Source organism: Rasamsonia byssochlamydoides, assembly GCF_041956645.1.
Source record: "Rasamsonia byssochlamydoides strain NRRL 3658 unplaced genomic scaffold VTN77scaffold_26, whole genome shotgun sequence".
In the NCBI taxonomy this organism is placed as follows: domain Eukaryota; kingdom Fungi; phylum Ascomycota; class Eurotiomycetes; order Eurotiales; family Trichocomaceae; genus Rasamsonia; species Rasamsonia byssochlamydoides.
This window is the reverse complement of record NW_027192409.1, coordinates 34,569-47,292: the sequence shown is the minus strand read 5'-3', so window position 1 is coordinate 47,292 and position 12,724 is coordinate 34,569. Positions and strand designations below refer to the sequence as shown.

At 50.6% G+C, this 12,724-nt stretch overlaps 3 protein-coding genes across 3 annotated transcripts; 1 reads left to right on the top strand and 2 right to left on the bottom strand.

Annotated features, from left to right (window-relative positions):
• Positions 1-514: 514 nt before the first annotated feature.
• Positions 515-3,235, bottom strand: VTN77DRAFT_3650 (uncharacterized protein; the record flags this gene model as incomplete). Its single annotated transcript, XM_069419622.1, has 4 exons — positions 515-689; positions 760-2,633; positions 2,682-3,065; positions 3,194-3,235. 4 exons carry the CDS (start codon positions 3,233-3,235, stop codon positions 515-517), a joined length of 2,475 nt encoding a protein of 824 aa, XP_069278221.1.
• A 490-nt stretch (positions 3,236-3,725) lies between these two features.
• On the top strand, positions 3,726-4,313 carry VTN77DRAFT_3649 (uncharacterized protein; the record flags this gene model as incomplete). The annotated part of the gene is made up of 1 exon (XM_069419620.1): positions 3,726-4,313. The coding sequence occupies one exon, from the start codon at positions 3,726-3,728 to the stop codon at positions 4,311-4,313; it is 588 nt and encodes a 195-aa protein (XP_069278220.1).
• Positions 4,314-4,712: 399 nt separating this feature from the next.
• On the bottom strand, positions 4,713-12,637 carry VTN77DRAFT_3648 (uncharacterized protein; the record flags this gene model as incomplete). Its single annotated transcript, XM_069419619.1, has 2 exons — positions 4,713-11,223; positions 11,286-12,637. The coding sequence occupies 2 exons, from the start codon at positions 12,635-12,637 to the stop codon at positions 4,713-4,715; spliced, it is 7,863 nt and encodes a 2,620-aa protein (XP_069278219.1).
• Between the last annotated feature and the right edge of the window lie 87 nt (positions 12,638-12,724).

Sequence of the window (12,724 nt, the reverse complement as noted above, 5' to 3'; positions counted from 1 at the left end):
TTTTATTTTTTTATTTTTTTATTTTTTTATTTTTTTATTTTTTTATTTTTTTATTTTTTTATTTTTTTATTTTTTTTTATTTTTTATTCCTTTCCTAGCCCAAATATATCAATAATATTATTCATTGTCATTAATATCCATTCCTATTTTATTTTATTTCATCTCATCTCATCCCATCTCACTAGAAAGTTTCAATAGGCGGAAAAAAAAGATAGGAAAGGAGAAATTGCGCCGGATTATTTGCGCCTTGAATTGAAAGCAAGATAGAGCAGAAAAGAAGAAGAAAAGAAGAAAAAAAGGGGTACCCTGCATTCATTCCCAGATTCGCCGCCGCTATTGATTGCTTGATTGCTTGAGTCATTGATTGATCGATTGATCGATTGATTGAAGAGAAGAAGAGAACAGAACAGAGGAAGAAAGGTTTCCAACCAACAAACCCCGTCCCAGCCAGCCAAGTTGTTAAAACACATGCCTAGAAAAAAACTCCAAGGGAATGATCCCTGAAGAAAAGCTGCTACGCAATATACCCATAAGCAGGCGGATCGGAATCCGAAATCCGCTCCAGGTACTCGCGATCGATCAGGCTTTCGATCCGCTTCTTGACCATGTTCACGTCCGGGACGAAGCGCGCTGCTAGTTGCGTGAGGACTTCGGTGATGAGTTGGGAGTGGGCGAGTTTCTTCCGTTGTCTGGAAACAAACACTGTTAGTAAATAAATTTTTTTAGGGCAGTGGATTGTATGGATGTACATGTACGTACTTCATAATCCGGACAATAGCAGCTTCTATGCTGCCGCCCCGCTCCTCGTTCATCTTCTTCTCCGTCTCTTGGCGCTCGTTCTGGCTCTCCACTTTGTTCCCCCCGCCGCTGACCACGCCGATGCGGACTTTGGTGAACATGCTCTGGAAGTCCCGGTTGTAGAAGAACCGGTCCGTCGGCTTGACGTCCTTGCTCATCGGCTCCTTCCGCAGAACACGCGTTTTTGGCGCGACGGCGAGCGACTGCAGGTTGCGGATCAGGTCGTGGTCCGGGATCCGCGTCCGCGCTTGGATCTCTTCGTACGTGAGTGACTCGTCGATCGGCACGTCGTTGAAGAGCAGCAGGATGATCATCGCGTACGTCGACACGTTGAGCTCGTGCCGGGCGATCTTGCCGTTGGATCGGTAAAACGTGGCCCGGATGTCCGCCGTCCCCATCCCCGGCTGCCAGGACAGTTTCCGGCCGTTGTGCTTGCTGAGATAGAACTTCTCAAAGCTCTGCCGGACTGCGTCGATCTCCTTCGGGAAGATGCAAGGAAGCTGAACGTTCCCATCTTTCGAACTCGACATGATCTCCATCGGCCACATCGTGCTGGTGAGCACGCTGATCTCCAGTTCCACTCGCTTGGGGTCAGGATCGCCGATGCGAGCCACGTAGTCCTTGTAGCTGGCCGTCAGGTCATCCGATACCGCCATGTCTTTGAACATGGCTTCGAGGCGCTGCGTGAACTGGTTTCCGACCTCCATCTTCATCTTGGAGATCATCTGTCGCTCCGCGTCCATGCTCGCTGAACGTTTCATCAGAAGCCGGCGGGATAGATGTTTCTTGTAGTACGTCTCGAACAGATCCTTGTCACGGATGTACCGCAACAACGTGATGCCATTGTCGAGGAGCGCGTCGATCTCGCTGTCGGTCTTCCCTTTGATGCCCTTTTTGAGATTCTCGTCAAAGAACAACGAAAGATATTCTGAGCTGCGAGAATTCGAGTTGATGAAGTCGGAGAAACTGTTCGTGAAGGCAGTCTGCATACCCTGGTCGGAAGCGAACGCCCGTGCCCAGATGTCGTCAAACTTCTTCTTCAGATTGAGGATGTCATCAACCCATTTGATGGCCGCAGCCGTCTGTTGGTTGATCGGTTTTTCCTTCTCCTCTTTCTTCTTGCCATTGGCATCAGCTTCGTCTGTTTTCGACGTAGCGACGGGCGCCTGTGCGAACGCCTTGGCTGCGGCGTTGATCTCGTCGCCCAGCTCAACAATCCGCTTCTGGACCGCCTTGGTCAAAGCAGTCTTCTTCTTGTCAATTCTCGCGTTGAGGTCGTACACATTTGCCAGATCATCGAGCCTGTCATTATCCAGCATGTACCTGACCCCACTCCCTTCCAGGTTGATGACATCACCAATGTTTCTCCGTATGAACTCTTCGTCTATGACAGCCTTTATCTTCGGCTCCGAAAACGGAGACAGGGTATAGCGACAACGCTCTTCCTCTTCTGATAGGCGGTCGGACGTTACGCGACAGAAGGTAGCAGCATCCGCCGTCTGCAGTAGCCGTTGCCCCTCCGCTTGATAAAATGTTTTACTAATTTCGAGGAAGGCCGGCTCGAAGACCGTCAGGTAGAGCTTGGACGATTCCTCCTCGGTGACGGTCTCGTAGAGGCCTTCCAACATGTACATGCAGTGTCGGATCAACGGCCTGTCGATAATGTGGCCTGTTCTCTCCAGCTGTACCATAAAGAGGACGGTTGATTCGAGGACCTCGTAGATGGTCTTGTCAAGATCGGCACCAACAGCAGCCCGGAGGACGCAATCTCGGAATAGGCACATCGACGCAGTGTATATCGAAGGTTTGCGGTGATCCGTGCAGGTGACTCGATCCTTGAAAAACATCAGCTAAAGCCATCCATGCCCGTGCTGCCGACATACCATGTACATGAGCACATCGGTGATCATGCCCATGCATAATTGATGGTCTTCCCACGCTCTCTTCATCGCATCCAGGAACTTCTCTCCCGCAGCTCGTCTTTCGTTCGACTGATCCGACAGGTCGGCCGGCTCTCTCTCCACGAGGAGGATCGGCGAGATGGCTGCGGTGATGCTCTTCCGGACATCATTATCCAGCCATTCCCGCTCAAGCTCCTTGACCCGCTCGTACAAGTCATCGCCTCGTGACATCAGCACAATTTTATACGCATTGCGGTAAAGCTCCTCGAAGGAGAGGGACGATGCGTTCTTCGTATGGATCTCGCGCAGAGAGGATGCCAGGACGGACCAGATCGCCTCGAAATCGTCATTTTTACCAGCCAAACCCTAGAAGGACCCTTCAGCTCTTCAAACTCGACTTGTGAAAATCTCTCTAAGAGACAATCGTGTGGGGTAGTGAACGAGGATTGTATAGAAGACGGCATGGAAGAGACGGACGGCAGGTGAAAACTTACCCTCCTCGGGGCGCGGATCTTTTGCCTTGCTCTCATAGCCATTTTTTCTTCTGGTTGTTCTGGTCACCCCGGAGACGCTGGTGCACAGTCTTCGGGGTTGAAGAGGTGACTTGCGCGGGGCAACCAGAGCAGACGGAGGAGAGATCAGGTCCCGCAGGATGCTTCAAAGGTGATACCTAAGTGATACTGATGATGTGGGGTGTAAACAAATTGTTGCTAACATGCCATGTATTCTGAGAAAAAAAATATTAATCTGAATCTCCAAAATATGTCAGAAGTGAATGGCTTTCTATAGCTTCACCTTGACTGTTCTCCGCGATGCTCTCCGGCGGACAGGGCTGAGTCTGGAACAACGATTCGCCGACGCAGTTTTAGTCCCATCGCCTCCGCCGCGATGATAATTAATTTACGCGCGACGCATCCAACAATATCGCTACTCGGGAGTAATACTCTGTCATCTCAACGTCTCCGCTTGATAATCGCCTCTTCTTTCATACTACATTATATCTGAGGTTTGAGCTCGACCATTGCAATGCGTTCTTCCGCTACTCTCCTGCGCAGTCTCCGCGGCCCAAGCCGCCTTCTTCCCCGAACGACGCCGGCGGTGCGAAAAATCTCCCTGCCTGTTCAGCCCTCATTATCGTCCGTTAGACCCATCAGACCGAGCACGAATGTATTTGTTGCCTCTCGGCGATACCAATCGAGTTCATCAGATACCACTTCCGAGCGTCCTCTGACCGACCGCGTTCCCTCGCCGGAGACCGATGCTGCCAACGCGGAGCAAAACGCTGCCCGCCGCGCCCAAGAACCCGCATATCGGATCACATTCACCTGCAAGCCATGCGGGTACCGCTCATCGCATCAGATGTCCAAGCATGGCTACCACAAGGGCACAGTTCTGATCAGCTGCCCGTCATGTCACAACCGGCACGTCATCAGCGACCATCTCGGCATCTTCTTGGATCAGAAGAGTACGTTGGAGGACATCTTGCAGCAGAAGGGGATGACCTTGACGAAGGGATACATGGAAGGCGACATGGAGTTCTGGGAAGATGGGACGGTGTATAAGACGGGGAAGGATGACCAGCCTCCGGAGGCCAGCGTGCAGAATCCGTCGTGATTGCCTAGATGTCGTTTTTGGTGACTTCTCTTCGATTATGGGCGCTGCGCGCTATATTGATTAATATTTCTGTCTCGAACTGGATCGATAATTCGCCGTTCTACAAAAGTTTTCTATAAAGGTTGGGGAGGGCGTTGACGGCAGCATCATTCATGGACAGGAGTTTCAGGATGGTTCAAAAAGGACGGTGTTTATCAGCGTTTCTGTTCTATTCATTTCACTGTACTATAGACACATTTCTTCCATTCATGTCCCATCTCGGCTCATATACTCTTCAATTCAAAAAGTCCTGTACAGCACATACATACATAGTAATTAAATAATCCCAAAATTTACCAAACGCCCGCCCATTGGAACGCAATGTATATACGTATATATATAATCGCGGAAATCATATTTTTACCACCCACGTCTCCGGTCCCGATACTCCAGACCTTTTTCTTTCCTCTTGAGTCTCTTGCGCTCGTTCTTCCTCTTCTTCTCGCGCCCGTACTTCTCCGGATCCGTGACGGCCTCGATCCGCCGTTTGACGCGGCGTCCCTCCCGTCGCGCCTTCACTTCCTCCTGCACTCGTGCCATTTGCGCCACGTACTCCGTCGTACCCAGCTTCTTCTGCAGCAAATCGAGCACCTCCTGCGCGTTCCCAACGAGGGATTTATACGCGGTTTGGAAAGCTTCATCGGAAGACCGTGGCGCCGGGATGGACGGGTCGATCAAGTGCTGCAGCGGCAAAAGGATGACTGGGAGAGAAGGCATGAGTCGGTCGGCATCGAGATGGCGGCACATCGCTGCCAACAGACCCATAGAGGCCGTCTTCGGGACCAAGGACTCCGATTTGGTTGTGAGGGTCTCGCGGCGCAGGATGCTTGAGATTTGCTGGAAGATATAGTGAATAGCAGAATTTTTCGTCGGGGTGGCTCCATTGGTAGTTTTGTCTTCTGCTTCTTCTGCATCCTCTGCATCTTCCGCATCACTGCCATCACTTGACGAGTCGTCGGTTAACTCTTCCTCGCCTTTCTTGGAAAAGGTCACGCCATTTTCGGAGAGGCATCGACTTAGGAATACGACATTGCGCACACTTTGCATGGCGAGCTCCTCGCTTACACCAGGAGTTCGGAGACAGCGGATGCTGGCCCGGACAAGCTGCAACATTGCCTCGCCGTCAAGTCCAAGGCCAAATTGGCCGACCAAAGGCACAGAGCCCAAACCAGAGGACGCGTTGGTCTTGGCCAAATCGGAGAACCAGCTCCCGATAAGGTTGGCCGCACATGTCTTGACCCACGCGTGGGGATAGAAGAGTGATTGTTGAATGCTCGACCAGATGCCGCTGCAATCCTTGCTCAATGCAACAGAGGGGACAGTCTTGCAGATCTTCGTAAAGAGCTGCAAGGCGAAGTACAGGACTTCCCAGTGCTCACTCTCGTGATTCCCGACAATGGGGTTAATGAGATCGGGGAGCACGCCAATCACAAAACAGCCTTCCTTCTCTTTTTCGGTCCCATCAACCTCAAAGAATATCCTCATGGCCTGGAGACCCGTGCTGACGAGCTGCATGTTCTCCGTTTGCTCGAGCCAAGAGTGTAGAGGTTTCAGCATGACCTGAAGCTGTTCCCGATCGGCCCTGCCATAGAGCTCGCCCAGTAGAACACCCGCCATTTGTCGGCACTCCGTGATGTCGTCGTTCGCCATGACCAGGACTACCGGAAGGAAGAACGTCCCGATGATTTCCTGAGCAAGATCCCCACCAGTCTTTGACAGAAGCATATGCACCGCTTCCATAACAGACTCACGGCCCTCTCGGTACTGGTAATCGAAATTCTTCGCAAGAAAGCCCAGCTGTTTGGTCCACCGACTCTTTGCCTGTGGATACTCGATCAGGAAATGGATGTAGACCCCGCGAGCAAGATCCCGTGCAGCGCGTGTCTGGTTGGTGACCATCATCATCGCAATATTGTCAATTAATTCGTACATTTCTGGTACGATGAATTTGCGTTCCATGACTGCGCGGATGAAGTTGAAGGTCACTCCTTGACGATCGGGCTCCTCGATGTCGGAAGAGAGCCGTTTGAGCAAGTAAGCAAGATGACCATCCCTCAATTTCGTAGCCTTTCTCTCCCGCAAAATAGCTGCGATGAGCTTCAATGCCGCCTGAGCCGCCTCTGTGTTCGTACTTGGCGCCTCTTTGATGACTTTTACTGCTTCCGTGAGATAAACGGTAGAATTCTTGTCGAGTTCCGCGAGAGGAAGCTTGATGATTGTGGCCAGCAGACGCATAGCGGCGATCTTAACTTCTTCATGAGCCTGGACTATCGCATCACCGATGACTGGCAGGAAGCCCGCCAGATTTGTTGGAGTAAGGAGTGAATTGAACTTATTGAGAGTTGAGCGAAGGACATCCAAGGCGAAACGGGATAGTTTGTAGACGTAAGATGTAGTACTACCGCGTTTCTCTCCGCGCTTCATGCCTTGTAGGTTCACTAAGAACCACTTCTCCCGAGCGGACTCCGTAGGCTTTGTGTCGGTGCTGGTATTATCCGCATACGCCTCTTTGATGACTTCGTAACAAAAGACGAGAAGATCGCGGCTTTCGGCACCTGGATTTCTCAGCAAGCCCACGCCAATTCGTCTCAGGAGCTCATCAATTTTCTTGACCAAGCTTGACGTCAGCTTTTCACGTAAAAGCATCTGCAATGGCTTGATCAAGTTCCCAAGGCGTGTGACGGAACTGTTCTTTGCGAGCAATTCCATCGAATCATAGCTCTTGCTACTCTTGACCTCCTTCATCTTGCTGACGTAGTCCTCTGCATCCTTTTCCTGGCCTGCAACACCGAAGATATCGTCCATCACCACATTCACCAGATCCTCAAGACAGTGATCCAAGTCGCCTTGTCGGAATTCATCTGTAGTCGCCACAAGAATCGAATGGACCGTGAAACCCAAAACGTGGAGTTGGTAGCCCTTAGCCAGAGCACTCTTCAGCTCCTTCAGTATGTAGCCGAAGTACGATGGTCCGAGAATAATGGCAATTTCCCCGAGCGTTTTCCTGGCGACATCTCGAGATTCTTGTGCCCGGCTTCTTAGGATGTTGCAGATATCCAAAAGAACGGAAGGCAAGCGAAGCGCCATCTCCTCCTCCGGTAAGAGCTTGAGCAGCTTGATGGTCGTGACTGCTACTGGCAAGCGGAGACTCACTTCCGACTCGTCTTTGTGGTGGACATAGTCGGTCAAAAATGGAATGAACTGTGTCGTGAGCTCTGCCGTTACCTTCGACGAAGATGGAAGACTCGTAGCGAGACGACACTTTGCCGGAAGACTAGGCTCCACACCATCCATTTCGACGTCGTTGACGTCCTCCTTCGCATTTTTTTGCCTGCTGGCGGTGGATAATGCGTCTGTCATCCTCCCCAACAATCTAATGATATTCTTTTCAAGTTCATGTTTGCTTTGCATGTACCCACGATACCTTCGGAATGTCGCTCGGAACTGGCTCCATTCCAACCATTCAGCCAGTGCACCGATGGTGGTCACACTCTCTGCAGCTAGATTGTGGGCGCTCTCATCTTCAGCCTGGTTAAAAACAAAATGCTCAATGAGCGGGATGAAAATAGAGGTGATATTGGAAGCTTGAATAATTCCCTTGGCTGCTTCGGCAGCCAGGCGACGCAGGGATCGCTGACGACGGTGTTGCTGAATGTGAAGGACATTGTTGAAGAACGACGCCTCCTCGTCTCCGCCAACAAGAAGCACATACATATCCTGTACGGACGGCATGGTGGGATTCAGCTTCACAAGGTGACCGAGCGCAGACACGAACTCAGATCGAACCAACTCGGACTTTTGCCGGACACCATTGTGCAGAGCAGGGAGTAAAACATCGTCAACAAGCTCTCCAAATCCCGTCTTGTCATCTTCAGCTTGGGCTGCTCTCTCCATGAAACGCTTCAGCCCAAACGAGGCGCTCGATCTGATGGCGAGTTCATTTTCATCCTTGACGTGATACAACATGTTGAAAAGCAGAGGGCGCCATTGCTTAGCGCTCAAACTTGCCCACAGATCTTCGTTGATCTTGGTAAAGGCCTGAAGTCTCCGTTCATAGTCCACCTCATCTAGTCGTTCTGAAGATACGGCATTCAGGTCTGCGCACAGAGCACTAACATCGCGCAACTCCGGATCATGTTTCGCAAATTCTGCAAGGACTGTTGAGAGAACGTTCCGATTTTCCTCATCCTTGAAATAGTCAAACAAGGAAGATACCGTCCGGAAGACATCCTCGGTAAGAGACGGATCGGCTTGGGCAGAGTACAGAGGCAAGAAGTGTTGAAGGATGCGTAGTAATCCTGACTTGGTCTTTGGCGATACTCGATCCTGAGGTTGGCGGAGAAGATATGTTGCAATTTTAATTAGGCTCGACGTCTCCTTGGAAGATTCGACACATGGAGCAAGTGCAGACAAAGTCTCGACACCCGAAACCAGGACTGTCCGGGAAGGGTTCTGCTCCAGCAACCGGCTGAGACGAGAAAGAATGTGTTCGACGTGCGGAGCGAGTAATTCGGCACGAATCTGATCTGCGGAAACATCGATCATCTCACTGCTCTCCTGTACTGCGCTGCCAGTCGAGAGTCCAACTATCGGCAGCAGAATCTGATCCATGACGAAGACCTTCACCTCGTCACGCGCAGATTCCACATTCAAAGAATCGACAACATTCGGCAGGAGTTTATCATTATAGCGAGAAAGGTAAAATACGGATCTCGGAGAAGAGGCCCAGGTGTGGAAAAGTCGATGAAGACCGGAGACTCCTTGGGCTGTTTCGATAGCGAAGTTCCCAAGTCTGGGGTTGATAACCTCGTCAAACAAGACGGGGATATAGGCTGTCCAATCCGTATCTGGCGTCACAGAGAAAATCAAATCAAGACAACGAACGCTAAGCTGACGGATGTCGCGCAATATCGCCACCTTGGATTCCGTGCTAGCTGTCTTCGTCTCATCGGCAAGCATTCGGCAAGCCCGAATAAGGCAGTAGAATACGACATCCATCGATCGGGCCGAATAAGCCAACATACGACTTCGAAGCGTATCAAACATTGTCTCGACCATTTTGAGCAATCCGGACTGTCGCCTTAAGTTTAGCAGTTCCTGGTCGAAGCACTGCGTGTTAAGCTGGCCATTTTTCACTAGACCAAGCTCTCCAAGTGGACCAAATGCGATCTGAACAAACTGTTCAAAATCAGGTTCAGAGAGCTGTGATAAAGTCCTGAGAATAGCCTTTCTACGGCCAGCTTGTCCTCCGGAGCCAGAATGTGAGGCAGCTCTGGAGACCATTCGACCATAGAGAATCCGGAGAAGAACGGGTAGAAGTTCGCCTTTATGGCCTTCCTCAATTGTACTGTCTTCTTTCCCAACATGGACAAACGCCGAAAGTTCGTCTCGAAATCGTGATTCGTCCAGAATGTTCAGCAGATTCTCCTGGTAGGGCAGAATGCTCGGGGATTTCCAAGTGAAGAGGGCTTTGAGGGCGGACTTCTGGACCCCTGAATCTCCGTGGGTCAAGAGAGAAAGCAGCGCTTCATGGACTTCAGATGCCTTATACAGGACCTTCGGGTTGACAAACTTCTCGAAGAGGCCGAGAAGGGCCATTCGGTCCTTGTATCCCCATGACGGGACAGTCTCGCCTGATTCTGGAGTACTGCCGCTATCAGCATCATGAGATGCCCAGGAGAGGAATAAAAGAACAATTTGGCGAGATCGCTTCTCGGCTATCTGGGGTACCGCATGGAAAACACGCAAGGCATGCGATCGAGGAGAAGAAGGAAGTACCTCAGACGAGGTGTGATCGCGTTCGAAATTTTTCTCCAGTCTCTCCTTCGAGCTCTCCGAGTCTTGAAAGTGTGAATTGAGGGTATTCTCAACTTTGGACACATTAAAGCATGCGAAGTCGGGCGACACTTGTGAACGCGCAGTATCTTCGTCTGATGCTCCCTCGTCCAGCGCGGATGAACTGGTGTCCTGAAGCCAAAGCATGGCCAGTTCTGTCACGATTCCCTCTCCAACAACATGTTCGCAGATAGTCTTCAGAGCCTCCGCCGAGTCGTCCCATAACTGTGCGAGCTTCTTCGAAAATAAACCGAAGCAAAATTTCGGGATGAGCCTACTAAACCATTTATGCGAAGCAAGTTGGGGGTACATGAGGGCAAGTTTCCGGACCTGCATAGATAGATATCTCGCAGTTTGCAGTGTCAATTCACTTTCTTCAATTTCGATAGCCATCGAGATCGGAGAGGGATCATCTTTCGTAGTAGAATTGGTCAATTCAAGAAGCAGCTTCAGAGACAATAGCCGCAATTCATGCGAAGGGCCGGAGAGGTTGTCGATGAGAGCATTCGCAAACGGTTCGATATCTGCCTTGCTATGAGTGACCACCTCACGAGAGGCAATAATATAACCCAATGTTCCCTGCAAGAAAAGGGTCAGGCGAGCATAGCGAGGCCCAGCTGTCACAATCAAGTCCCATAACGCCGGGTCGAGATTTCCGCATTGAACGCCGAAATCGACATAAGACTTGAATCCTTGACCACATGCAAAAGTGTTGAGAGCCTGGGAATCTGAGGATGGTTCTCTCAAAGAAGTTGACAGAAGGTCATGCAGACATTGTACCATTTCCGGTAGAATGGAAGTCTCGTTGGAAAGAGAAATTGCACCGGGAAGTCTAGCATAAGCATTGAGTAATGCGACTTCCCCAGGAGAAGATCCGGGCGCGGAGAATTTTCCGCTGATATGAGCCTTCCAATTAGTTGGGCAACTGACGAATCCTGGCTTAGAGACCTGAGGCGTCACACAGCCAGATTCTCCCAGTTTGAGCAGGGTAAGGCACAGATCATCTTCCTTTTTCTCCCAGAAGGACGTAACGAACCTGAAGAACGGGGATTCAATTAGTAAACGAATCCAAAGGAATCAATCAATGTCAGTCCTTACCGTTGGAAATACGGGAGGACGACGATATGAAATCGTTCAGACCCGAAGTCAGCAAATGTAGCACAAAATGATAGGAAAAACGCTGAGAAACGTTCATTGGCGACAGCTTCCATCAGAGGCCGCATAAAAGGTAACATTTCATCCATCGGAGAGAGCTGGAGCGCATATGCCACGGCAGTAAGCAGCCGAGGCATCGACGACTGAAAAGACTCAAAAGCAGCTGAGGCTCGCTGAAGCAGAGTCAACAAGCTTTGATGAACATCTTTCCAGTTCGTCACCCTCGATCCCTTGCGTGTGGCCACGCAGATAAAGATTAGATGACAAGAGAGCCTTGCATGTCTTTCCGGATGTTGGTCGTGCTCGGCTTCAACGTAGGCGCGGATCAAGCTGAGCAGTTCCCCAAACGTCTCAGCAGTTGTATTATGAATGACGTTGGTAACAACGCCTCGCAACACCTGTTCCGCTAACATGCTCTGCTGCTCATCCCCGGCAACCACATGATGTATGAGGCAGCTGAGGATGTCTGATCCGTTGGAGTGGATACCTCCTTTCACACCCTTGATAGCCTCGGAAAACATGACCATGAGACCCTCCTTGTATATTTCCACATTCCGTGAGTCTGCACAAGTCCGAAGATCCTCAAATAGGAAAGAAACCGCTCGATCGAGAGGGATCTTATTCTTGTAGTAGACAAGCCCAGCCTTGCGGATCAGGAACGACATCGACTCGGCAGCGAATCTCGCAACATAAGGCTTCTGGCGCTCTTTTCCCAGGTAGGGAGTCATGATGTTTAAAAGTTGTCTCAGATCTGGAACAAGAAGTCGCGACAGAAATTTGAATATCCATGCCAGACAAGTGAAGCACCATTCGACAACTTCAACATCAGGATGAGTAGCCGCGACGGATGCCACGAGAGTGACGGCGGTCGCAAAGTGTTTCTCAAATCGGACGCCCAAATCCCTAGCGAACTGAGAAAGCAAGCTCAAAAGAGGCTCCATGGACAGCGCATCCCTCTTTTCAATATACTCAACCAGTAAAGCCATGATCTTCGCTTCATGGTAGAGAATCTGGGGAAGGCTTTCGCACAAAGGACCAACACGACGGGCGAAGTCAGAGAAATTCTCCGAGAGATTCATATCCACCCAGTGATCCAGAGAGGACCTAAAGTGCGAAGATGTCTCGTCGCCATCTGCTTCTGCGAAACTTGGTCGGCGCACACGATGGATTGGATCGATCTTTAGTTTTGCGACGCGCTGAGAGAAGGGCTCGAACCGATGAGACTTTGTAGTCTCGGTTCCCTTCTTCAGAAGCTGCACGGGCTTAGCCCGCGAGCTTAAAGAAGCTGCCACCATCGTGAAGTTTGGCTGATATGGCCAGCAGCACTGTTTGTCGCAGAATGCGATACCTTCAAGATTCGCTTGAATCTTTCTCAAAAAAGT